Genomic DNA, 27,084 nt, shown 5'->3' on the forward strand with positions numbered 1-27,084 from the left:
ATCTCAGTTGTGAGTCTCTGGAAGCCTCTCCAGATTTTATGGTGGCAGTTGCCCTGCAATCTCAGTTCTCTGATGGGTTCAAGAAAATTTACTGATTTTCAGTTTGTCCAGCTTTTACTTTCTAAGTACAGAAGTGACAACTTCCAAACTCTTTGCATGCCTGAGCTAAGACCAGAAGTCCTTTCTGAAGTATTTTTTTAAATCGTGCTAGACTACTGATGCGTTTTAGGCAGAAGAGCTTTCGATATTCAAGTCCACAGAAGGTGCTTCCTGTGGATGAAATATTCCATCCCATGTTAGAAACATGAGTGTCCATATATGAAGTAGGACAGGGAAGCACGGGTTTTGGAGTCAGACAGATCTGGGCTGGAATCCCAGTGGTGTAACCCTGAGCCTGCTTAACCTCCCACCACACTTATTTTTTCATCTGCAAACTGGGGTCGTTGGGAGGATTAAATGAGGTAATCCATGTATAATACTTAGCATTCTGTCTGGCCCACAGTGGGCACTAAGCAGTATTAGCTCCTCCTGGTTTATCAGTCTACATAGGTCCTGGGGAGGTCTCAGCTTCAAAGGCCCAAGTGATGTCAGTATCAGAAACTCACTCAGCAGCTTCCAGCCTCTTCTCCCACTGCCCGTTCCTGCCACCTCTGGGTCACACACAGTGCTTGGGCACTCCCACCATGCCTGACCCACGTCAAACCACCTTGCTACTTAGGGCAAAATGAGTCAGGCAGACCAGGCTTTAAATCCTCATCCCACCACTTACTGGCTGTGTGACCCCAGCCAGGCTAACCTCTCTTAATCTGCTTCTTCAAGTCTCAGATGAATACTTAAGTAACTAACTTACAGGCTTGCTGGTAGAGCTATTATGAGGAATGTGTGAAACGTAGCACAGTGCCTGGCACAATGACAGCCATAAGGTTCCTCATCCTCTCTGGGCTTCAGTTTTTTCCACTGTCAAATGAGGGTGACAGGATTGTAAAGGATTTTACACTATGCTTGTGTAAAATGGTTCATTTAATCAACACTGCAGGAATAACTGGGGATAAGAGCAGAACTGGAACCCACATTTGTCCTCTTAAGAGCCCAGTGACCTTGACTCTGTCTGAAGACCTTAACCAAACAGTTAAACACAGGAGCTACTCAGATGGTCATTAAGAAAGAGGAGGGATGTTACCTGGTGATTCTCACTTGCAACACACACGCACAGACACAAACACACATCCCCAACCACTAACATTCGTTATTTTATTTTTTTAAAAAGGTTTCAATACAAGGCCCCAGAGTAGTGCATGCAAATCAGTGACCTTTGTCCATCACTGTCAGATGACCAGCACAATCTGCTACCCCAGTCTGTGACCTGGTAAAGAGACCAGCTTCTCACTTTGAGTCCCATCACCTAACTATGCCAATGTTCAACTTACCACATGGCTCATGATGACTCAGGTACATTTTAGTATCTGAACAGCAAAGACACATTGAGCTGCAAGTTTAATGAGTAAGTGTCCTTAGTGTATTAGACAGGGAAAAATACAAACAAGGCATAAACGGGAAAAGCCAACTTCATTAGATGCCTGAATCCCCAAAGTCTCTTCCACATACGGCCTACATCTAGGGAGATCTGCCGACACTGCACCATCTTCTGATGAGATGAGCTGTTTGCCTTGAAGGACTGCAGGCAGTGAAACATTCACAAGGTAAGAACTTGAAGTTGTGGTTGCAGTTCATAGGCCATCTTCCCCCTGACGTTACCTCGTCTCTGTGAATCCAACTTTGTGCCTGTGTGAGTTCTGGGAAATGGTACTGCTGACGGGTAGAGAATTCTAACTCCTGTCGTGTCTATGATTCTAGAATACAGCCATGGAAGAATTCCATCACATCAAACAGTTTTAGTTTGGTTTAGTATATTCAGTGATTTTTTTTTTTAGTTTTAAAAAATGTTTCTTATATGTGTGGTTCTCAATGCTCTTAGTTCCTTCAGACTGCTACCTGTGGTTGATTTCAGGGGAAGGGCATGTTGAGTAAACTCATCTTAATTGAAACCACCAGCTAATTAAGAGAGATATATTCTCATAAGAAAAGTAATTGTGACGGAAAGTAGCATTTAGCTTCTGGAACTACCTGCTTTTTGGTGCAGAGAGCTTCCTCTGCTTCAGTCAGAGAGAAATGACGGACTGAGCAGGGAGCAGCATGCAACCATTCGTAAAACCCTCCAGGATAGCATGAAGGGAACGGACCTCGAGGGAGAAAAGACGCCTGTACCAGGCAACATTTTAGATGCCTGGGTGCCGACTTCCGAAAACCCCCAGGACAATCAGCAAGGTTAGTAACTGGCTGAGGACAGTACCCCACTCACATTTCTTTATGAGCAGAACCCAAATATGAAGGTCCTCCATATACCCTCTACCCACTCCCCATTCCCACGCCCCTAGACAGGACCTTTTCATTCAGCCCAAAGATCCAGCAGGTACTAAAGAAATGTGAATAGTGTCAACACAAATAGAGCTTATTTTTACACCACAATGTTTTTCAGACATTCCCAAGATCAACAGGGGTCTTCCCAGAAAGGAACAAAATGAATTTTGACTCTCACATCAGTAACCAATGAGAGTTATGACCCGGAGTTAGTTAAGGGGTTTAAAGTGACTAGTGGCTAGTTATTGTTCATTAATTCACAAGCATAATTGCAGGAATTCTACCCAAAGCTGAGCACACTTGGGTATCATGTCAGACATCAGTTAAGGGTTATGTTCCTGTAAACCAAAGCACCAGAGCTAAATTAACAATTTCCCTTTTTGCCCTTAATTGGGGAAGAGTTCAAGTACTGCAGTGCTATCAGAAAAATCCTGGGTTGTGCCTCTTCAAACATTTCAGTTTCTTAATACTAAACATTGGTAAGAAAATATCTCACCAGTGCCCCTGTCCTGACAGGATGAACCAAAAGAGAAGAAGGCTGATCAACTAGCCTTGGCAATTATTTGAATTTATCTTCTGACTCAGGGAAGCTTCCACTCTCCCAACAATATTCCACAAAAGGTCCTGATCACCAATTCCTAAATTATAGTCTGGGGCCTTTGAAAGAGCCCAGGCCAGGGTAATTTTGCCAAAGCTCTAGAGGGAGGTTTCTCCAGGGACAGACAATTGTTCCAGCAGCCATTCAGTTCCAACAGAGCAATGTTTGTGTAGAGACTCTTCTCCCAAATAATACCTAACCTCTATCAACCAAAAGTTAACCACTCCTATTTTCTAAAAAGCTCATGATCAGACTCACAGTGATACCCTGCACTGGGAGTTTAACTTCCCGAAAGAGACAAACAAGAACTTAAACTGAGAGGGAAACAGATCCTGGCAAAACCTCATCCCTATCACCTACTCTTAAAAAAAAGCGGTGCTGGGCTCTCCTGGGCCTAAACTAGTGCTTTCATAGCAGTGCCTCCCCCTTCCGTTGTACAATTAGGATGTGCCCAGCAGGGCAGAGGAAGTCCCAGGTGAAACGAACCCATAGCCTAAAGGGGACAGACTTCGGCCAGAACAGAGCAGTTTAAAGGAATCTGTCTTGTCTGTCCTGGCTAAAGGAAGGGCCCTATATAAAGCAGCCCTATAATACTGCATAATGACCAAAGACTAGGCAGGAGCACATGGACCCACGAGGTGCATGGCAGCCATTTCTGCCCTGGGCCCAAAAGAACAGCATTTAGTTATATCTTGTTACTAAAATTTAAAATCCCTTCTAAAGGGAAAATCCAATTAAAAAAAAAAAAAACAGGAAAAACAGCAAATGAGTGCTGATTCTCCCTGTTCTAGTTCCCATTTTATTATTCAACTGTAGTGGAAAATCTCCAAGTGCACAAAATAGCAGATTCCCTCTCCTAACCTGTGTGCATCTTAATTCTCGTCCTTCCTCTTTCCCCATCAATCCCACCAACCCTCTCTCCTGCTCCACTAGCTCTTGCCAGGCCCTGAGCCCAAAGGTGCCCTGCCCAACCACTAGTCAGTCAGCGCCCCTCTTCTGTTTGGCCAGGGTGCGCTTGAGCTCCCTCAGGTTCTCTGTCAGCACCTCCACCTCATCCAGGCGGCCGCACTGCTTGGCATCAAAGATGTACGCCTTGATGTTATCGATCTGCTGGAGGAGGAGCTCCTCCTCTATGGGCTCCTCGCTCTCTGGCGCACTGTCACTGTCCATCTCGAAGGGGTTGGTACAGGTAGCTTCCTCGAAGGGGTTGCCAGGAACAGGAGGGCTTGAGGGACTTTGGTGGGGACGCTCATCTTCCTCGTCGAAGGGGTTGGGTGCTGGACTGTCTGGGTTAGTGAAGGGATTCCCTGCCACTGCCTCTTCTTCCTCAAAAGGATTGTACTCTTTGAGGATGTGGGCTGAAGGACCAAAGGAAGGCTCTGCGGCAAGTGGGCTGGCAGTGCCCTCTGCTGTGGGGCTGGAAAGGTCTTCCTTATCAAAGAGATTTAGGGAGGGCACCTCATTTTGCTGTAATATGGTGGTCTGGGGGAAGAATTCCTGGCCAAGGGCTGGGGGCCCAGACCACAGGCTGATGGGCTCAAGAACTGAGCTGGGTGAAAGGGTCTTGGCAGCTGCACTGCTCTGAGCTGGGGAGGAGCCTAGATCCAAAACATGAGCAAGTTGGGTGCGAGGCTCTCTGCCGGGCTCCCGCTGAAAAGGCCTGATTTCTCTGAAGTCCAGGGACCGAGTCCGTGTGTGCAGGGATGCCGCCCGGAACTGCTCCCTTTCTCGTTCCCACTCACGTTCACGCAGCATCTGCAGCTGTTCTCGCTGCAGGTCCTCCTCCTCAGCCTGCTTCCGGGACAGCTCAATAGCCTTCTCTGTCTGCTGCTGGTCATACTCATCCTGCAATTGCCGCAGGTTCTCCTGCAGTGTGCGCACTTCATCTGTCCGGCCCGCAGCCTTGGCCTGCCTGATAAATGATGTGATGTTGTGGATCTGCTGGAGGAGGGGGTCTGAGTCTTCACTCTGCCCCTGACTTCCTGACAGCGGGAGCCAGCCCTCAGCCTTTCTCAAGGGGGCAGGGCCCCCTCGAAGGGTCACCACCTCCCCGTTGGCCGCACGAGACGCCAGGTCACTCCGCCTTTCCTCAAGCCTTCGCTGGGATTCCAGGGCAGCCTGGGGAGACACCAAAGCCAAAGAGAAGAGACACAGTCACCAAGCCAACAGCAGCCACATAGTCAGCTGCCCTCTGTGGTCCTGCTCTCCCTGCGCCAGTGAGACCTCCAACTGCCCACCTCAGGACTAAGACAGCCAACTGCTAAAATTGAATTGTGCTTTTGTTTTCAGGAGGAGAAGAGGAACAAGCCTGATTTTCAAAATAAAATAATGAATAATAATAACTTAAAGGATAAGATTTTCTCAATCATAGATTCACTGACTGTATACTTAAACCTCTGAGGTCTATTACCAGTCATCTTCACTAGAATCTCACACAATATTAAATGCATAATTTTTTTCTCTTTAATACTGCATATTCTAAAGTGTTCTAGAAAGAACTCCCTGGTGTCTGGGTCCCCTGCAACCTGTACTAGAGGGAGAACTGCCTATGGTATTCTGGACAGGAGAAAATCAGCAGAACCTCTGAAAGAAAACTAGGACCTAGAGAGAGAAACAAACAATTATTCTGGTGTCTACAGATGACTGTCAGTCCAAAACAGGAGAAAAAGGCAAACCAGAGCGTGTGAGAGGTTCTGATTTCCTACAACCTCACAGGATCTCTTAGGAGCCTGCACAGGCCTCTGTGCTCAAGAGAGCACAAGGAGGAAGCCAGCCGCCAGCGTCCCTGCGCTTCACTCACCTGTCTCTCCAGGATCCTCTTCCTCTCCATCTCCTGCGTCCTTTTCTTTTTCAGCTCCTCAAACTGTTCTTTGGTGGGCAGTGACATCAAACCAAGCAATTTTTCCTGCAGGAAGTCACAGACAATTTTGCACTTTAACCTTTTTAGGGAAAAAATGAACCTTAAGCCCTATGATGAGAGTCCCCTTAAGCTAAGCCACTCCACCCTTAGGCAGTACATTAATTATCAGTAGTGGGAAAGGACCTAACTCTTAAATCGCGCAAGAGAGTCACCTTCCAAATGGGCTGCCTTTCCCTTATGAATGATCAATACCAGCATCCCAATAATTCACCTTCTCAGTGAGGCCTTTCCCTGCCCACTCTATCTAAATTGGTGAGCCTCCACCTGACGCCCCCCTTTCCCAGCTTTACATTTCTCCACAGCACGTTTCACGATCTTATAAGCTAGATGTTTTCGTTGTTTCTTGTCTATCGCCCTCCCTAGAATATAAGCTTTATGAGAACAAGAACGTTTGTCTTTTTGCTCACAGTAGGACACCTAACACCTAGAACATTGCCTGGTACACAGTAGCACTCACCAAATGACTGGAGAATAGTCACTAATCCAAAGGAGAAAGGGCCTAATTCTCTACAATACGGTGTCGGGAAACTAACCCAGTAGGATTCTGTTAGATTACTTTGTCAACTGTGACTCTCAGAAGGGGCTTTCTGAGGTAGAAACAACTCAGATCTAACCACCTAGGTTTAGCCTGCCCTTGAACAATCAGCTGTTTAGTCCCAACCAACGGCCCAGGAAGAGCCCCTTCAGAGCTTATCCCCAAGGAAGAAATGCTATGTACAAGGACTTCCATCACGCAGTGATCACAACAGCAAGAGGGGAGTCTGTCAAATACCTAATGAAAGGGGAACGGCTAATAAAGGATGGTATACACAGTCAAAGCAATACTCTATAGCCATTCAACACATTCACACACTTGAAGACTATGTAAAAAAGTGCTCATGACATGAAATTCAGGGAAAAAAAGAGAAGACATAAATTTGCAAATATACATTATTATAACTACTCTATACAACAAATGCAAATGGAAAAAAAAGAAGAAAATATACCAGACTGATGTGTGATTGTACTGGGGACATAGGATTAAAAGTAGTTTTACTTTTCTTTGAAATCCAGATTTTTCTCTAAATATGGCATAATGCATTTATAATCTCAAAAAATAATAAATAAAAAATAAACAAGTCATTGGCACGGTCTGCCCTCTATGCAGTAGAAGAGCAGGGTAGACAAGCGTGATGTTTATGCCACCCCACGATGGCTTTACCTGCACAAAAAGTGTGGCTGAGTATCTGATCATCCTCTGCAGCCGCAAGGTGTTTGGATGTGGTGGAGGGTCTTGGTTCAAGCCTAAGGTTAAGATCTTCTTACTGAATTGGAACAAACACATCAATGTAACAGATGCTGCCAAACTCAGAAACAAGGGTGAAAAGTCTCTAAGCTGCCAGGCTTGTACATCAGGAAGATTTGTGAAGGAGACAAGTTAGAGACTCCACTGAAGTGTCCGTGAAGGCAAAGCCTGTTTCTTACCCTTTGGCTATACCCAAGTCCCCTAACACAGCACAGGTACATGACAAATACTCGCCCACTGAGGGACTGACTACACATGTAGGGCGAGTTTCCTGGGTGATTGACCTGTGTAGCCACACAGGGTCTGGTCTTGGAAGGGCCTTGTGCTTGGTTTAACAGTCTGCTGTCACTGTCTTAAAATTCTTAATAATTTTGAACAAAAGACTTGCATTTTCATTTTGTACCAGGCCCTGCAAATTATGTGGCCAGTCCTATGTATACAGATGGACAAGGATTCCTCATCTCAGTTCAGCCTGAGTCACTGTATTTCTTATACCTCAAAGGGCTGATTTAACACCAACGGCCAGTCCACAGTTAAAAAAAAGCAGCCATCAACTTGCAGAAAGAATCTAGGTCTCTATCCTAAGTCCACCACTTTTGCTAGCTATGGTGCATTTTCTTACCTATAAAATGGGGATGTTAATCCCTACCTCACAGGGTAACTTTGGTAGAATAAACGAGCTACTCTCAATATCCAGTGGCTGGCATACAGCTGGTGTTAATAATTAGTTCCTATTCCTTTAATAATAATGAACATTAGAAATCCTTAACCAAAAGTTACTGATACGAGTTGAGTGCCAGATCTGGCACCTTCCTCAGCCTCCTCCTCACACATACACACTGTCACCAGGACTCTAGGTAAGCTCAGGTCTGCTAGCCTCCCACAACCTCATTAGAACAGCACCTCCTCCACTCAAGGCAGCAGGTAAGACATCACCTGATAAACCTTACCTTAAAGCATCTATCAGCTCATACACTTTCTGCACTTCCACTCGGAGGTCACTGGCATGTTCCAGACTGTAGGTCGTCTCCCCAGCACTAAGGAGAAATCACAGAGAGGTCTGATCTAAGTTTCACTGCACTGACCGGAGAGTATAGCATACAAGGACTCTAAAGTTTCAAGGGCTCAAAAAGGGAGACACAGTTCTCTCAAAGCGGCATTTCAGACTCTTGTATATAATGCAGTGCTCACTCCTTTTCAAAATATAAGTGCTAATCAACTGGAAGCCGCTTTCCAATTTGCAGACACCATACGGACAGACTCATACCTAGGCCTCTAAGGACTAGCTCTTAAGCTTATTGCCAAAATAAACACAACGGAATCGGCTTTGGCCTACTTTCCCTAAACAGTGTCACTATATCTAGTAAGATGTACGAAGCAGTTGACTAAATAAGTCGGTTACACCACATCAGAGTACAAAGCACTTGGCTTTTCTCACTTGAAGACTACCCATGGAGAACAGAAACAACTGGAAAGCTGACCAAGGAAGCCCTAGGCAAGCAAGTTCCAGCATGGCATTGTATCAACTGCCACACGCTCCGAAGTCTCATGAACCACCACTCCCTGTGTGAGAAAAGCACTTTGACTCCAAATCAAGAAGGGAGGAGAGGGCCTAACTCTGCCCAGGGTGGAGCAGAGGACACAGGGAAGGCCAGGGTGGAGCAGAGGACATAGGGAAGGCCAGGGTGGAGCAGAGGACACACGGAAGGCCAGGGTGGAGCAGAGGACACACGGAAGGCCAGGGTGGAGCAGAGGACACACGGAAGGCCAGGGTGGAGCAGAGGACACACGGAAGGCCAGGGTGGAGCAGAGGACACACGGAAGGCCAGGGTGGAGCAGAGGACACACGGAAGGCCAGGGTGGAGCAGAGGACACAGGGAAGGCCAGGGTGGAGCAGAGGACACACGGAAGGCCAGGGTGGAGCAGAGGACACACGGAAGGCCAGGGTGGAGCAGAGGACACACGGAAGGCCAGGGTGGAGCAGAGGACACACGGAAGGCCAGGGTGGAGCAGAGGACACACGGAAGGCCAGGGTGGAGCAGAGGACACACGGAAGGCCAGGGTGGAGCAGAGGACACACGGAAGGCCAGGGTGGAGCAGAGGACACACGGAAGGCCAGGGTGGAGCAGAGGACACACGGAAGGCCAGGGTGGAGCAGAGGACACACGGAAGGCCAGGGTGGAGCAGAGGACACACGGAAGGCCAGGGTGGAGCAGAGGACACACGGAAGGCCAGGTTGGAGCAGAGGACACACGGAAGGCCAGGGTGGAGCAGAGGACACACGGAAGGCCAGGGTGGAGCAGAGGACATAGGGAAGGCCAGGGGTGGCTTGACTCTGGTTTCAGGGAACAACAGCAGTTATTATGTGATGTTGGAATAGTTCATTTACAAGTCTGTCACCCCCACTAGACTGCTGAATTCAAGGTGCAGTGCTTACGGCTTTCCATTTTTATATCCTCAGTAACTGCTCACGGGCCAAGCTTAACCAATGTTTACTGAGAAGAGAAACATTTAAGAAGATCTCACAGCTATTAATCCAGCCTCACCAATGGCCCCTTTCTGAGGGAGCAGCAATTCAAGCTAAATAAGCAGAAAGGATTGCTGCGTTCACCTATCTTACCATCCATAAAAAAGTCCTGGCTGGAAAAATATTGGTGTGGGCTGTAATCTGAGGATTCACTAAGGCTGTTCATCTCTTACTGCACAGTTTGCAAAAAGCACAGCAGACTAGAATTGAGATTTGTGCCTTGTCTTGATATCTCCAAGACATGTGGAAAATAACAAGGTTGGCCCAAATCTGAAATCACTTCTCCTGGTCTCAATCACGTCATCCAATTGTATTTCCCTCAGAGCACCTATCACATCTGCAGTTATCTTGTTCATTATTTGTTCACTTGGTTATGCTCTGTGCTCCCATGAAAATGAAGCTACCTGAGAGGCACACACTGTCTTCACTGTAGATTACAATAGCCCCAGCACCTAGAATAGTGCTTGGCACATAAGCAGTGCTCAATAAATATCCGTTGAATGAATGAGTGAGGGAGTGAAATATCTTTAAAGTCCTTTAGAACTGGTCTTTGAAGGAGCAGGAGTTAGACATCTGGAAATGTGCTCAGCAATAGTAGTTCCCCAGCTGGCCAGGGAAGTCCATTAACCCACAGTTGTGTCTGAGGCACAAAGCAAAAAAACAACAGGACTCAGGGAGAGGAGCCCCTTGGCTAACAGCTTGAATTTCCTTTTTTTTCCAAAGATTGGCACCTGAGCTAACATCTCTTGCCAATCTTTCTTTCTTCTTCCTCTTTCTCATCCTCCTCTTCTTCCTCCTCTTCCTCTTCTTCTTGTCCCCAAAGCTTACCAGTACATAGTTGTATGTTCCAGTTACAGGTCCTTCTGGTTGTGCTATGTGGGACGCCACCTCAGCATGGCCCGATGAGCAGTGCCATGTCCACGCCCAGGATCTGAACCGGTGAAACCCTGGGCTGCCGAAGCGGAGCGCACAAACTTAACCACTCGGCCACGGGGCTGGGCCCCTCCTGCTCTAATTTCAAACCAATGGGCAGGGGAGGGAGGAGGGGGTGCTGACTCCAGTAAGTTCCACAGAGGAAAGGAGCATGAGACAGCTACCTGCTCCAAGCCGAGGACTCTCCATTTGGGGAGGTATATATGAGAGTCACTTGGAGTGCTTTCCCCAAGCTACTCACAGGGAGGGCAGTGTGTTCCAGTGATTGAAATTAGTGCTCAGTGAACCACAGGTAGAGAAGAAGATGTGCCCTTTCCTGCTGTTCTTTAGAACCAGTGCTTTAGGCTGAGGAATGGACAGAGGAAGACTGGTGTCTAGGACGTGCAAATATAAGGAGGGAGGGGCCCTGGGCAGTGGTGACTGAGAGGGCTTGAGAAATAGGGTTTCTTCCCCTTCCTTTGTCTGCAGCCAGGGGCTGCAAACATCTAGCTGTTAGAAGTGGGCGAAATAGGGCAGAGCCTGCAAGAGTTTCCCTAACTCTTTTCTATTCCCTTCCACCTCTTTTTCCCTGTTGGCTGGGAAACATTGGAGGAAAGAACAGAGAATGGAAGAAGAGGCCCAAAGCAACAGTAGAGGCAGAAAGAGATACAGGGGAAGGGGTGTTTTGCCACAAATCAACTGGGTTTAGCCATTCATATTTTGTAAGTCAGACATTTACAGGCTCAAAAGTCAGGAGACTCCTTAAGGACTATACAAACAAAAAAGTCCATTTTCTTTGCATGTGAGACTTATACTGGAAATCGTGCAGGAAAAGCCAAACATACACCTTTGTTTTTTGCGACCTCTATACAATATTGCCGCAGTAAATGTCCAAATAAAAATGCAGGTTTGTTCTAAACAAGGCACATCTAAATCTACATGCATCACGACAAAGGTGGCAGGTGAGCAACACAGGCCTAAGACAAAGACAGAGGATCCTCAAATTGAGAATACTGGATACCATAATTAATTTTTTCCTGCAACTTTGGAAAAAACTGCTGGGATCTGATTCTAGTAGTAACACCTCAAATTCTAGCTCATATCACTAACTTTCAGAAGCAGCAATGCTCTTAAGAAAGAGTCAGCAAATTTTTTCTGTAAAGGGCCAGATAGTAAATATTTTCAGCTTTGCAGGCCAGTCTCTGTCGCCAACTGTTTAACTCTGCTGCTGTAGTGCAAAAGCAGCCAGAGAGAGTAATCAAACAAATGGGTATGGCTGTGGTCCAACAAAATTTTATTTATAAAAACAAGCAGCAGGGCCAGCCCAGTGGCATAGCGGTTAAGTTCATGCACTCTGCTTCAGCAGCCCAGGGTTCGCAGGTTGGGATCCCAGGCACAGACCTACACACCACTCATCAAGCCATGCTGTGGCAGGGTCCCACATAAAAAGTGCAGAAGTCTGGCACAGATGTTAGCTCAGGGCCAATCTTCCTCACCAAAAAAAAAAAAAAAAAAAACCAAAAAACAAAAAACAAGCAGCAATAATAAGTGTTAGTGAGGATGTGAAGAAATTGAAACCTTCACACATTACTGGTGGGAATGTAAAGTGGTGTAGTCATTTTAGAAAAACACTCTGGCAATTCCTCAAAAAGTTAAACACAGAGTTATCATAAGACCCAAGAACTCCAGTTCTAGGTGGATACCCACAAGAAATAAAAATATATGTCCACAAAACAATTTATACATGAACATTCATCGAAACATTATAATAGCCAAAAGAGGAAAACCCAATGGACTAATATTCATCAACAGACTAATGTGTAAACAAAATGTGGTCTGTGCATACAATGTACTCATAGAAAAGGATACATGCTACAATACAGATAAATCTTTTCTGAAGAAGAAGATTAGTCCTGAGCTAAGTGCTGCCAATCCTCCTCTTTTCACTGAGGAAGATGGCCCTGAGCTAACATCCTTGCCCATCTTCCTCTACTTTTTTTTATATGTAGGACGCCTACCACAGCATGGTGTGCCAAGCGGTGCCATGTCCACACCCGGGATCCGAACTGGTGAACACCGGGCCACCGAAGTGGAACATGCACACTTAACTGCCACACCACTGGGCCAGCCCCCACAGATGAATCTTGAAAACACTACACTATGTGAAAGAAGACAGACAAAAGATCATTTATTTATGATCCCATTTATACAAAATGTCCAAAACAGGCAAATCCACAGATAGAAAGTAGACTAGTGGTTGCCAGGGAGAGGGAGAATGAGCAGTGACTGCTAATGCGTATGGGGTTTCTTATTAGAATGATGAAAATGTTGTAGAATTAAGACAGTGGTGATGGTTGTACAATGTTGTGAATATACTAAAAACCACTTTAAAAGGGTAAATTTTATGGTGTGTGAATTCTATCTTAATTAAAAAAAAGAAACAGATGGCAGCCTAGATTTGGCCCATAGGCCAAAGTTTGCCAACCCCTACTCTAAGCCCCGATACCTCACTGCTGCCCTGAAGTGGCATCTCCCCAGGCATGAGCAGGAGGCCTGCTGCCCTTGCTCACCCCCATTATAGCTGGTCACAGAAGAGAAGCACAGCCAGTTAAGATTTCATTTTCAGCTACTAAATAATTGACCTAAAATGCCAGAAAACAGTCACCACTGAACTAGAAAAATGGAAAAGAATAGCTTACTTTAATGATGCTGCCATCCTGATGTATTCAGGAGCTTTTTGGTCAACTTTCTCCATGCAAAGTCGTAATTTCTAAGTACAAAAAAGAAGAGGTGAGTGATTCTCTCAAGGTACAGAAAAGCCTACCCAGAAGTTACGCTACATCAGCAGAGACATATTTAAAATGTGCAGTTTCTAAAATGGAAAAATGCAGAGAGTCTTTTGTTTTTATTGTTGTTATCAATTTGCTGATTTACAGACCCACTTTACAAGCAGAAAATCCTGTAGGAAGGAAAGAAGGTGAGGGTGGAACTTTTGACTGGATGTTTTTGAGAGGAGCAAGGCCTTTCAGGACACAAGCCAACGAGTTTACCAAGGCAGAGAAAAGGAACTAGTTGTGACATTCTTTCTCTGACAGATGATACAAGACAGCAGCACAAGGCAATGCCAGGGCTTACTTCAAAAAAGGAAGCAAAAAGCAAGGTGCCTCTTTACAAAAATGAGTTATCTGGTCAGGGACTCCACATAAAGGATAGATAATGGCTACATGTGCACCTCAGCACAGGGTTCAATTAACACCATTTCTAGTAGCCTGAGTATTTTAATGGTGATCTCAGAAACATAGCCATTATGACCTACAGGACCACTAACAGTGACCATTCAGTGATCAAACAAAAATACACTCCTCCTGTGTTCAGAGTTTTGCATGAGCTGCCCGGGCTGATCTCCTCCTCCTCCCCATCTCCTACCATCTCCCTGCCCAATCCCTTCCTGGCTAATCCTTCTCAGCTTGCAGGTCTCACCTGGCCAATAGGAGGCCGAGACAGTCTCACTCCCAGTCTGACTCCAAATCTCATATTCTAGCACTATACTATGTTCCTCTCACAGTGTGCATCTACTAAAGATGTTCTGTGGTCACTGGTGGTAATGAGAGTGGAGGCCTTTAAACGGACTTGAAAGGGGAAGCTCTATGCCTGTGGGCAGTTTCTCAAACTTGTAAAGTCTGAAACTCCCAAGTGAGTCTCCCAGGACTCTTCTGGCCCATGGTTCACCACGAGATCTCACAGAACCTGTTCACGCTGCATGGCAAGCATCCTTCCTCCCCTTGCCTCTGGGCCACCAAAGCCTCCAACCTCCTGCCTTCAAGTGGGCAAGGAGGGTGAAGAAATAAGTTTGTTGCAACACACCCAGGATGACTCTGTGACTCTCCCAGGGCCCTAGCTGGGAAATTATACCATAGCCCTTTAGCAGAAACTAAAAATGATTCAGAGGAACAAATTCCCAAAGCATTCTCCAAAATGTGCAGGCTTGTACATAATGAACAGCCAAATCTTCCTCGCAAGTGAGACCCAAGACTGGACACAATGAGTCACCTCATAGAGCTTCACAATGTCAGGGGTGTGTTCCCTCTCATCAATCTGCTGCTCTCTCTTGAGCAACGTGTCCTTGCAGTGTGTACAGCAGCGGATCCGGTCGTCATCTTTCTCGTCCAGGACAGAGCTCACACTGCTCATGCTGCTGATGCTGCCCCGGCGGGAGCCATGAACACTGTTGGGTGACTGGCTGGGGCTGGTGTGGGTGCTCAAAGAATCCTTGCTGGCACTGGTGAGCTTGTCTGTAAAGCACAACACAAGACAGGCAGCAGCGAGCCCACAGCCTCCAATCACCCACCTCCTACGACAGCAGGGGAGTAAGAGCTGATGGGGGGTAACAGCAGGTGCTGATGCCGGCAAAAGCAAGCTCTCCCTATGGGCAAGAAGCTCTGCCTTCCTGTGGTCAAGCTCTGCAATGGGATGGACTCCCACCAACAGCCAGGAAAAAGTCAGACTGCCTAGGGTGGTCTGCCTTTGACGCTCTGAGGCCCACTGCTAACCTACTGCCCTCCTTCACTTGCTGTGCCTCAGATGCAACCCACTTTCTCTCTGGACTGTCTTGACAGCCTTCCTCCACTCCCAAATGCCTGACTCCTACCCCTTCCCAAGCTCAACTCAAATGGCACATCCTCTAGGAAGCTCTCCCCTATTCCTGGATCTGCCCTTCTGATCAGTTCCTACCACACTGCCCCTCTTGGAGCACTTTCCACTTCTCTCCCTGTATAACAGTTCTATGTACACCCCAGAGCTGCCCTATGAATCTGTGACTCTTCAAGGGTAGAAGCTATGTCTTACTCATACTTGCACCCCTACATATCCAACAGGGCTCCCCCACAGCAGCTGCCCAGTAAATGCTGATTAGTTAGTCCAAGAGAAGAAAGGTGAATAGTATCCCAAAAACATAGTTTCTGAAGTCCCAGGTGAGACAGGGAGTCTGTCTCAGAGAGAAAGGGAAAGCATCAGAGTAACATGTGCCCAATGACATCAGAGCTAGACAGAGGAAGCATCTGCTTCTGCCCCACGTTATCCAGACGCACTGTAGCCAACAGCACGTGTAGAGTCAGCAGAACTCTCCAGGGTTGCAAAATCAACCCAAACATCCCAGAACTGACCAAAAGCCCATGAAATCGTCTTTAGCAACTTTTAGCCAGCTGAGATTCAAAGTTCCAGACGATTGGGTTACACCTACTTTGTAGCCTCTTTCCCACAATTCTCAAACATGCCCTCCACACTCCCCCAACTAGTCTGTCTGCTCATCTACTAACCTTCCCCGGGGCCTTTCCACATTCCACGCCTTTGCTCCTGCTCGTCACTCTACCCAGGATGCCCTCCTGCCCCATCCCTGCAAGCCTAGTCATCTTTCAACGCTCTTCTTGAACGTCACCTCTCGATCCTGAGCATCCACGCTCTCCCTCTCGCCCAGTCTCCACAGCACACCGTTTCTCTCATATTATGACATTACTATCTGTTCTATATGGCAGTGAGCCGTTTGTGACTTTTATCTCAAAGGAAAGGACTAGCCTACTGCCCATTTTTCAATACTCTCTCCTATAGTCTCCTCTCAAAGCCTCACTTGCCACTTCCAAGCAGAGCTGACAAAGATTTGGTCAGCTCTCCTGGATACCTGACACAACTTCTCTCATTGTATACATCTCTTTATAAAGCAATGAGTTGTTTGTGAGTCTGTATCCCCTGCTAGATGCTGGAACCCCTGGGAGAATGACTGATGCCTTATAATAGACTAGAGGTGGGGAAACAATGACCTGCAAGCCAAGTCCAGCCTTTTTTTATATGGCCCTCAAGCTAAGTATGGTTTTTACATTTTTCAAAGGTTTTTTTAAAAAAGCAGAAAGGTCACAGAGATCATACTTAACCCACAAAGCCTAAAGTATTTACTATTTGATCCTTTATGAAAAAAGTTTGCCAATCACTGTTATAGACCATTGTATCCCTGGCCCCTAGCACAGTGCCTAGCCTGTAGTAGCTTCATGACTCAACGAGTGAATGAAGATCCCATGGGCAATTAATTTAAACAAAAAGGTTCAAAAAATCACCCAGGGGTGATTAGCAAACAAGCTAGTCTCAAGAGGAAATGAGGGTCCAGGGCCCTGCCTCCGTGTTACCTACTTGCCAAGGGAAGGCTAATGAGCTCCATACACTTCTTGCACATAATAGACCCACAGAGGCGGCAGTGGTGGCGGCGGTTACGGATGTTGAACTTATTCCCACAGTCTGGACAGAAAGGGACATCCTGGTCGTTGACCCAAGGCACCACGGACTTTTCTATTGCTTTAGAAAGAACAAAACAAAAGACAAACAAACAAAAAAGCAAGTCATTTAAAAAAAGGATTTGGTCAGGCAGAAAGATAAATAGAATGAATGTGAGTAAAGTTCTAGAGTTACCTCGGATCTTAGCAGACTCGGTATTTGCTCTGTCAAATGCAGTGAGCTGACAAGGAGAAAACAGTGCCCAATGGAATTAATCAGGTGAGGTATATACACTTTGCACAGGCATCAAGCGGGAATCAGCATATCTGCATTTCTCAAGTCTCATCTGTGATCTCCAACCCCACAAAGTCACAAAAGCAATTTCACATGGGAGACAGAGTATTAGCTTTGCATCTAGAAGGCACCTCCCTTCTCATGACCCACTTTCAGTCTCTTTATTGTTAGTTACCCATTTAAGCAATAACCAAGGGTAGGCAAGGATGCGGTGGGGACGGCCAGGGAAAGCAATGGGGAACTCCCAATTCTCCATAGTCTTCCTGGGCAATGAAACTGGCCATGTATTTCTGCCCTATAAAGTAGACAGAAAGAACTGTACCTGTGGTTGCTACCCTGCCCACCACACAATCCAGCTTGTACACAACAAGCACTTCTAGAGTCAGAGTAAAACAGAGTGATCCTGGTATCCACACCACAGAAAACAAAGCCCAGTCAAGATGTTCCTACACTGCACACTGGCACTGGCGAGTACTCCTCATGGATCTAGTCACCAGCTTCTGTCTGCCACCAAATGATATCACACACTATGCCCCTTTGTGTGATTGCCTGGGACACACAAAAGAGGAAAGAATCTGAAGGCAGAAAGGCTTTCCAGCAGCCAAGCGGGCTTCCTAGGAAGGAAAAGGGAAGCTGGATATGTGGCAAGTCTGTCAACCTGGGCTACTCCTTTCAGCAAAATCAGTCCAGGCTAGAACTGTCCACCATGTCCTCTGCACCTCTCTAGGTGGGGTGTTTCTCTGCCAGCATCAGATATATACGACAGGGGCCAGCCCGGTGGTGCAGCAGTTAAGTTCACTCGTTCTGCTTCAGCGGCCCGGGGTTTGCCGGTTCAGATCCCGGGTGGGGACATGGCACCACTTGGCACACCATGCTGTAGTAGGCATCCCAAATATAAAAGTAGAGGAAGATGGGCACGGATGTTAGCTCAGGGCCAGTCTTCCTCAGCAAAAAAGAGGAGGATTGGCAGCAGTTAGCTCAGGGCTAATCTTCCTCAAAAAAAACCAAACAGATATATACAACATACATAACACAAGCTGCAGAAATGTAATTTCCCCCCCAAAAAAATTTATATTTGCAGAAAATAAGTGTTTTAAAACAACAAAATTTACCTTCTCTAACCTGATTATTAATTTATTGACTTCAACAACATAGTGGTCAATTCTGGCAGCTCGGTGTTTTTTGAAGTCAGAAAGATGGCTTCTCACAGCACCTAGAAGGAGAGGAGGAGGTGGGGAGATAAGTGACTTGTCATTTCTCTGAGGGAGCCTCTCTACCTTGCTGTTTATCTGCAATGAATTTCAAAAGTAAGTAAAAACTCTAGGATTTTAGAGCCTTACTAAGAATTCAAAAAAACAGGAAAGCAAATGGAAGGAAATTTGCTAAAATGTTAATTTTGGTGACTCTGGAGGCCACAAAGCACAATATGAGAGACCTCAGAGTACAGTGGATAAGAGCTTGGACTCTGGAGCCAGCCTGTGCTCAAGTTTCAATTCTCTACTGTGTGACCTTGGGCAAGTTCCTTAACCTCTCTGTAATTTGGAGTACTCATCTACAAAATGGGGATAACAATAGTACCTACTCCACAGAGCTGTTAGGAGGATTAAATAAGTTAAAGTTTATAAAGTCCTTAGAACATTGCCTGGCACATGAATTTTCGTTAAATATAAAGGGCGGTAACATTACGGATGATTTTGAAAACTCGTTCATGTTTTTCCGTACTTCCCAAAGTTGGTACAATATGGTTTTTCATCAGAACAAAAACAATCCTCAAAATAACCAAAATATGTAAATGCTAATAGATGCCCTTACGGGAGCTAGTTAAACTGATACCTTCCTCAGTCCAGCAGCCAAGACCTAGGACAAACCTCCTCACACAAATGGAACCGAGCAGCCTGTTGTCTCAGAGTATCTGAAATATGCCCTGCTCGATCTCACCTCTTTCAAAGAACCAGCCCTGCCCTCTCCCCCTGCCAGCACTCAGTTCCCTTCCTCCTCCCAGTGACGGCCTATTCACTTATATACTGTACCATATCTGAGCTTCTCACATGCACACTCTTAACTATCCATGCATCTTTTTTTCCCTAACCATACTCTAACATCTAATTAAATTTTAGTTTTGAATTCTTAGGGGTGATAACAAATATCAACTTCTAAAATTTTCCATTCACTTAACCTTCCACGATTTGACTTCCTTCAGTTGTTGAAACAGGCAAGTAAATCAGAAAATCACCCTGATAATTTAACATTGGCAATCATGAAATAAGCTATCAAAAAAGCTAGTAAGAATTCACATGCCCGAAATTTCTCCTTCATGTTTCTAATTGGCTTTCATACATAACTCATAATTATATGTGTATAGTATTATTTTTAAAGCCATTTTTCTCCTCCCTGATGAAAATGTTTCCACTCTCCAAAATGGTAGCCACTAGCCACAGGTGGAGATACAGCACTTGAAACGCGGCTAGCGTGTGGCTGAGGAAGTGACTTTTACTTAAATTTAAATGGCCACATATAGGTAGTGGCTATCACATTGGACAGTGCAGTTCCAGAACTTTCCTCATCCAAAAAGAGCCATTCTGTGGTGGCACTAGAAGAATATGATAGATGACTCTGGATACATATCACTTCTCTTCTCAGAGCCTGCTTCCTCATCTATAAACGGAATGAACATCACTATCCACTCTACCTCACACGGGCTTTTGTGAAAGCTGAGCAAGATAATGAACATGAAAGTATAAGAAAGCACTACAAAGGAATCATTATTTATCCACTGCATGGACAGAAAATACTATATTACATTAATGACTGTGATCATTCAACAATTAAAGGATATTAAGACTAGCTAGGTTCAACTCCACGTGGCATGACATTTTTGGTAACAGCTTTATTGAGACATTATTCACATACACAGAATCCACCAGTTAAAGCATACAAATTGAATAGTTTTTAGTATATTCACAGAGTTACGCACCAAAATAAATTTTAGAACATTTTCATCACCCCAAAAAGATGATTATTTTGAAAGTAAGTAGATGATACCATAATTACATGTTTCAGAAAATTAAGTTGCACAAATCAGTGCCTCTCAGTAGGCAGGTAACATCCTACATGAGAGCAGACAGCCCCACCAGTGGAGTCTGTGCCTGGGGTGAGGTCAGACACCTGGACTCCTACTCCCGTTCTGCAGTCTCCCAGCTATGTGACCATGGGCAGGTCCCGATGGAGTGCCGTGAGGATTAAATGAGAGCACTCATGCAAAGCGTTTAATGCAGTGCCTAATACAAAGCAGATGCTCAGTCCATTCTCTGCCCCTACTAGGAAATAAGGTCCACAAGAAGCTTAGACCATTCTTGTTTACTGATGCCTCCTAAGCCAACTTTTAAAACATTACCTAGAACATATAGATGCTCAATAAACATTTGCTGAACGAACGAACAGAATTTCTCACCAAGCTCCTGGGGTTCCCACATGTACGGATCAACCCCTCCGTAGCTGAAAGACTCATATCCTTGGGTCCCTGATTCTGCTCGGTCATCTCCTTCTCGTTTCAACAGTCTGTTCTTCGCTTTTTTAGCCTTCTGGACAAGACCTTGAAAAGTGGAACAAACACCATAAATGAATCCATGAAGAATACCCATGAAGAGCTGAGGGAAATCTCAAAATACAAGAGTCTCTATTTTCTTTTTTAAACTACTTCCAAAACCTGATACCAAGTCCACTTTGCTCTTTTGGCTTTAACATTTCACTTGCCTAAACTAGCAATATCATAAAATTTCTGAGAATCAAAAGATCAAATGAAGAGGTGATCTGCTTTTTAAGACTTTTCAAAAATCTTTGATATTAATCTTTAAAACTTTACTTTCCTGATTCTGAAACACAGAAAACTGCAACACAAGCAAGAATTCCTTCTCAACTAAAGAAATGATCATCGAGTACTAAAGGAATGCTTAACTCAATCTCTTAGTTCTTCTGAGGTAGAGATGGAAAAAACAAAAGAATCCTTTCAAGTTTCTTTCACAGGAACAAAATTTTCACTCTGGCATTCCTGAAATAGATTCCCAAATCTATTATTCCATAAATATATTTCCTCTAATTTTCCCTCTAATAAAACATTTTCCCTCTAATAAAAAGGTCATCACAGGAATCTGAGGACACTCTCTAAACTCTGTACCCACTGGCATGAAAGTCTTACTGATAGCGTGGCATATAACTCAGTTCAGCTGACACTGAGACTAGACGCTCCCTGAAAATCACGGAGACCCTTCAGTTTCCCAAGGAAACTTAATCAGTTTGCTTGTTTTCCAGCTGCAGTGCATGCTTTGATTGGAAGACAGGGTCTCATATTATCAATGATGCCATGTAGAAAGAGCAGCACTAGACTCAGAGGTGATAGAACACCCGGGCTCAAGGCCTAGTTCTGCCAATTCCTGTGTGACTTTGGATAAGTCACTAAACATCTCTGAACCTGACTTTTTCTCTGTAAAGTGAGACCAACCGCCTTCCCTCCTGCAAGGTTTCTGGGTGAGTCAAATGAAATAATAATGTGGGGCCGGCTCTGTGGCCGAGGGGTTAAGTTCGCGCGCTCCGCTGTGGTGGCCCAGGGTTCGGATCCTGGGCGCGGACATGGCACCACTCATCAGGCCACGTTGAGGCGGCATCCCGTATCCCACAACTAGAAGGACCTGCAACTAAGATATACAACTGTGTACGGGGGGGGTTGGGGAAATAAAGCAGGAAAAAAAAATAAAGATTGGCAACAGTTGTTAGCCCAGGTGCCAATCTTAAAAAAAAAAAAAAAAAGAAAGAAAGAAATAATAATGTATGTGAGAGAACTCTGAAAACTATAAAGCACAAAGGGTTTTTTTTTTTTTCCTCCTAATAGTTATGGCTCTGCTCCAGCCTCTTCAGCCAGAAGCCACCTCATCCATCATAGCCATCAGGATTTTGAAAATGTTTGACTTTGTCAAACACGTATTTGGACAGAAGTTATAAATGTTAATGCTTTCAATACCTCTTTTTTCTGAACTGAAAAGTGAGACACAGAGTGAGACCATCCGGTTCCAGGGTTCATGTGACTCACATTCGGGAAGGCCACAGTGCACTTAGGAATACAAGATCATTCCTTTCTCCCCCACCCCACAGAGAACTGCGAATACAGCATCCAGACCTTTTTAATCTCACTGAAGCTGGTCAGATAACCATCAGGAAAGTGAGTTTCAGAGCAGCGGCATAGTATTTAGGAGTTAAAATCTGAAGTCCCGGGGGGATGGCCCCGTGGCCGAGTGGTTAAGTTCGCACGCTCCGCTGCAGGCGGCCCAGTGTTTCGCTGGTTCGAATCCTGGGCGCGGACATGGCACTGCTCGTCAAACCACGCTGAAGCAGCGTCCCACATGCCACAACTAGAAGGACCCACAACAAAGAATATACAACTGTGTACTGGGGGGCTTTGGGGAGAAAAAGGAAAAAATAAAATCTTTAAAAAAAAAAATCTGAAGTCCCGGAAATGAACACTATGAATAGTCAAATTACTTTGAAAAATTCTTTCTATAATCCTCCAGGACCTGAGCCCTTGGAAGCTCAAAAGCCAAGTTTTAACTTTTTGGGTCGTTTCTCTTTGCTTTTCAACTATGACCTTCCTTTTCCTGGGTTGCAGAGGACAAGGCATAGTTGAGGAAAGACGGACGGCAGGAAGGCTTGACTTTATGACAGGTAAATGGGTGCACAATGTGCCTCCACTTTCAGAGCAAAGGAGAGGAATTCCACTCCAAAACCCTCCTTGGCTAGCAGTTCGATAATTCAAACAGTCTAGCAAGAAACAACAGAGCAGAGTAATTACATTTACAAGGTTCAAAGCCAGGCTCTGCCTCACTGTGTGACTTCAGGTAAGTTATCTAATCTCTCCATGTCTGGAACCCTCATCAGTAAAATGGGGCTCACAGTCACAGGTACTGTGGGGATGAAATGAAGTTAATATACGGGAAGAGTCTGAACAATGCCTGGCACATGGTAAGCACTAGCTATGTTCACTACTATTATTATTTATTACTGGTTATCATGTTCTGGTGGCAACATGGAAACTGATGACAACTATCCCATGAGTTAGAACTCCCATTGACAGAATGGGATAAGCAAAAAATCCTCGCCTCTTACTTTTAATTTGCCCTTTGACATCACGGTCTTCCCCGGAGTGCTCTTCCTCATAATGTGACTGAAGCTGATAGAAAGACTGCAGGTCCTTCAGGCACAAAGGGCAGAGGAAGCCCTCCCTCACTTCCCCTGGGTCATCCAGAGAAGCCATGGCAGTCACTCTCAGCCACTGCAAGGCAGCGGCCTCATGCCAAGAGTCAGCGTGATTCCTCCACAAGGGACCAGGGCTCCCGCAGCATTAGCTTAACCAAGCAGCACACAGATGATGGGGTAGTGGCATCATGGCCCTGGATGAGGCTTCCTCCTTGGAGTAGAAGCCCTGAGAAAGGAAACAAGGGAAGAAAAAGCCAATTCAGGCAAATCAGCAGCAATTAAGAATTTTCTTTGTTCTTTTCACAATTCAACAAGGGTACTTAATGTTTGTTCAGTGCAAGTTTAAGAACACAAACTGCTTTCTCAAATCCTTAGACCAAAACACAAAACCTTCTAAGATGTTCTCATCTCGCTCTACAATATGACACTGGACAATGGCAACTCAATGAAATGGAAAGCACAGACTCTTGAAGACAAGGAAGGAAAATTCAACTTCAACAGCAAACACAACACCAAGGCAATCCTCTAACATTCATTCCAAATGGTCCAACGCCATAATCTGTACGCCACTTTAGCCACTAGGGAAATGTCTGAAGTACTTATCAACAAGCAAAAGTTTTTATTTGACTCTCTTTACCTTCATCATTTATTCAACCACATATATTGAGCCCTTGCACCTTGCACCAATGAAAAAGAGATAGTGTCTGCCCCAAAATACAAACAAAAGCAAACAGAACCAAAATCCCAACCTCAGTCTAAGGAGGAGCACTTGAAACCTAGGGGTCAAAAAGAAAAATCTATTTTGTGTCTCATGTTTGTAGAGCACTTTCTCCCCAATGAACTTACTAGATTTCATAAATGACAGTTTACGACAGTCGAGCAGCAAGCCTAATGTTCTCGCTGCTTCCAAAATAAAAGGATTCAGTGCTTAAACAATTCGGGGCTTAATAAGTTACACTGTTACTTTTAACAGGCCATGACAAAGTCACTTGCAATGTCACCTCAGAAAGACTCCTGGCCAGAGGAGAATCCAGACAAAACCCTTCCACAAAAGCAGAGAAATTTCTCCCCAAGAACCTGAGGCCACAAACCACAGCAGAGAGTGAAGAGGAATGTCTGACCTTAGCTGTGGATGGCCCTGCCTAGAAGGCCACTGAGGAGGCACTGCCTGGTCCTCAAGGCTGAAGGGTGGCAGTGACCCAGAAAACGCACAAATGGAACACCAGGTCCCTGTTCTTTCCCTCTAGCTAAGAAGCCCAACGACTGTACACATGCAGATCTCAGCCCCTTTTCCAGATCACTGAAACAGCAGCTCCAGTTCCCTCCCCAGCCAGGGGTTCAACTGAGCCCGACTCTGACCACCCCCTTCCTTGCCAGGCACTGGCCCCTAACAACTACACATCAAACACACACGCCCCCTTCACATCTCAACCCAACCTCACTGCTTCAGGAAGTGCCTCTTCCCTGAGGCATTCTCCCACGGGACAGCCCCTGCACTTCTCCTTCACAGCACTCGCCTCAATTTATAATCACAAGTGCACAAAGGGACTAAACAGAGAAGACTAAGCGCCGTGAGGCAGAGACTATGCCTGTCTTCGCCACCACATCCCCAGGGTCTAGCACAGTGCCTGGCGCAAACCACGAGGAAACAAAACAAAGCTCCAGGAATATTCATTAATTCTAAAATCGTCTAACCAAACATACACCACAAACCAAAGAAATCGACCACAAACCACCAAGCCCTCGCACCCTAAACAACGTAAAAAATAATAAAATCTACATATCCTGCAACTATACGTCCAGCAGGAAGGGCCCCGGCCCCACGCCGCACAGACTGCACATCCCACAGCCCACTCATCCCCGCCTCGCGACCGCACACAACCCCCTCCCCAGAACTCAACCCGACTGTGCACACGGCGCACAGCCACACAACAGGAAACACCCACAGAGCAGACATGACAACTCCACACATCGCACAGACGCCACGCAAAACAGTACAAAAACTCCACACAAGTCAGAACCCAAACGCCCCAACCTCACACAACCAGAGGACCAAGGACAACCCCGCGGAGACCACCACCCACCCCCGGCTCCGCCGCACAACCAAACACAACTGTTCACGCCCCGCGTAACCTCACAACCGCACAGAGCCCAGCATCGCAAGCACACACAAGTGAAACGCACAGCCCGAAAGCCCCCTCTCCCACCGCGCACGTCACACCCACCACAACCTCACGCATCCCACACCCGCGCGGCCCGCCCGCCTCTGTCCCTGAGGGGAGCCGCGCCCCCGCCCCTCAGCGCGGCCCGGCCCTGCCCTCTGTACCCGGCCGGGCTCCCGCGGGCACGCAGGCCTCTCCAGCCCTGCGGCCGGGCGCTGGGCCTCCACGGTCCCTCACACAGCCGCCGCCATCTCCATCGGCTGCTCGGCACTCGGCAGGCGCGCCTGCGGCGGCGCCGCAACCGGAAGGCAGGCTGACAGAGGCCCGTCGAGCGCCGAATCTTCGAGGGCGCCCTCAGGCGGGGCGGATTCAGACGGCGCAGGGCGGCCCGCGGCCTCCACGCAGGCGCGTAAGAACCAGCGGGTGCGGCTGGTTGGTTTGCGGACGTTTTGACGTCCCGGTAGTTTGTGCAACGCGTTGACGCCAACGCCCTACTCCCCGCCCCGGCGTGTGGATGGAACGACTGCCGTCCATAGTTCTTTAGCTCCTGACCAAGGGGCGCAATGGCTGAGGCGGCGGAGTCTTTAACGCCTCCTATCCCACCTCGACTGCAGTTCTACATTAATTGGCGTCAAAGTTCCTGAGAGCTAGAGATTAAAGGAATATTCGGGAGACTTGGAGGATGTGAAAAGATCCACGACAGAGTGGAGACTTGGAATCAGGGGGGACATCCATCCGGAGGGTGTGCAGCGTGGTCAAATCTGTGGGAAATCTGGGGCATTTTCAAATGCAAATCAAAAGCACCGTGAGGTATCACCTTATACCTAGTAGAATGGCCACTATCAAAAAGATAAAAAATAAAAGTGTTGGGGAGGATGTGAAGAAAAGGGAACCCTTGTGCACTGTTGGGAACATAAATTGATGCAGCCACTATAGAAAACTGTGGAAGTTCCTCCAAAAATTAAAAGTAGAACTACCGCGTGATCCAGCAATTCTACTTTTGGGTATTTATCCAAAGAAAAAAACACTAACTCAAAAAGATATCTGCACCCCCATGTTCATTGCAGTGTTGTTTACAGTAGTCGAGACATACACACAGTATTCATCAGTAGATGAATGGATAAAGAAATTATGGTGTATATAATACACGGAATATTATTTAGCCATAAAAAAGAAATTTTTCATTTGCGACAATACGGATGGACCTTGAGGGCCTTATGCTAAGTGATATAAGTCAGACAGAGAAAGACAAATGCCGTATAATCTCAGTTATATGTGGAATTTTAAGCACACACACTCACGCACACACACATGGAAAACCAAGTTCATAGGTATAGAGAACAGATTGGTGGTTGCCGGGGGTTGGGAGTGGGTGAAATGGGTGAAAGGGGTCGACAGGTACAAAATTCCAGTTATAAAATAAACGTCCTGAGGATGTAATGTACAGCGTGGTGACTATAGTTAATA

General features: G+C 46.1%; 1 protein-coding gene across 1 annotated transcript; it reads right to left on the reverse strand.

Annotated features, from left to right (window-relative positions):
* Window positions 1–1,237: 1,237 nt before the first annotated feature.
* Window positions 1,238–25,920, reverse strand: RBSN (rabenosyn, RAB effector). Its single transcript, XM_014838433.3, has 12 exons — window positions 25,782–25,920; window positions 23,366–23,681; window positions 20,664–20,804; window positions 18,325–18,425; window positions 17,114–17,159; window positions 16,838–16,999; window positions 14,711–14,952; window positions 13,360–13,430; window positions 8,172–8,258; window positions 7,138–7,240; window positions 5,817–5,921; window positions 1,238–5,134 (listed from the first exon to the last, which is right to left on the reverse strand). The coding sequence occupies exons 2-12, from the start codon at window positions 23,511–23,513 to the stop codon at window positions 3,995–3,997; spliced, it is 2,346 nt and encodes a 781-aa protein (XP_014693919.3). The 5' UTR covers window positions 23,514–23,681; window positions 25,782–25,920; the 3' UTR covers window positions 1,238–3,994.
* Window positions 25,921–27,084: the final 1,164 nt, after the last annotated feature.

The sequence above is a fragment of the Equus asinus genome, chromosome 21 (genome assembly GCF_041296235.1).
Source record: "Equus asinus isolate D_3611 breed Donkey chromosome 21, EquAss-T2T_v2, whole genome shotgun sequence".
NCBI classification, from domain to species: domain Eukaryota; kingdom Metazoa; phylum Chordata; class Mammalia; order Perissodactyla; family Equidae; genus Equus; species Equus asinus.

Excerpts from the sequence above, each read along its gene's own strand:
- RBSN (XM_014838433.3), bottom strand. The coding sequence starts at position 23,513 with ATGGCTTCTCTGGATGACCCAGGGGAAGTGAGGGAGGGCTTCCTCTGC. Across the intron at positions 13,431-14,710 it reads ACATTGTGAAGCTCTATGAG|AAATTACGACTTTGCATGGA; the intron begins GTGACTCATTGT and ends TTTTGTACTTAG. Across the intron at positions 5,135-5,816 it reads AGAGGATCCTGGAGAGACAG|GCTGCCCTGGAATCCCAGCG; the intron begins GTGAGTGAAGCG and ends GTGTCTCCCCAG.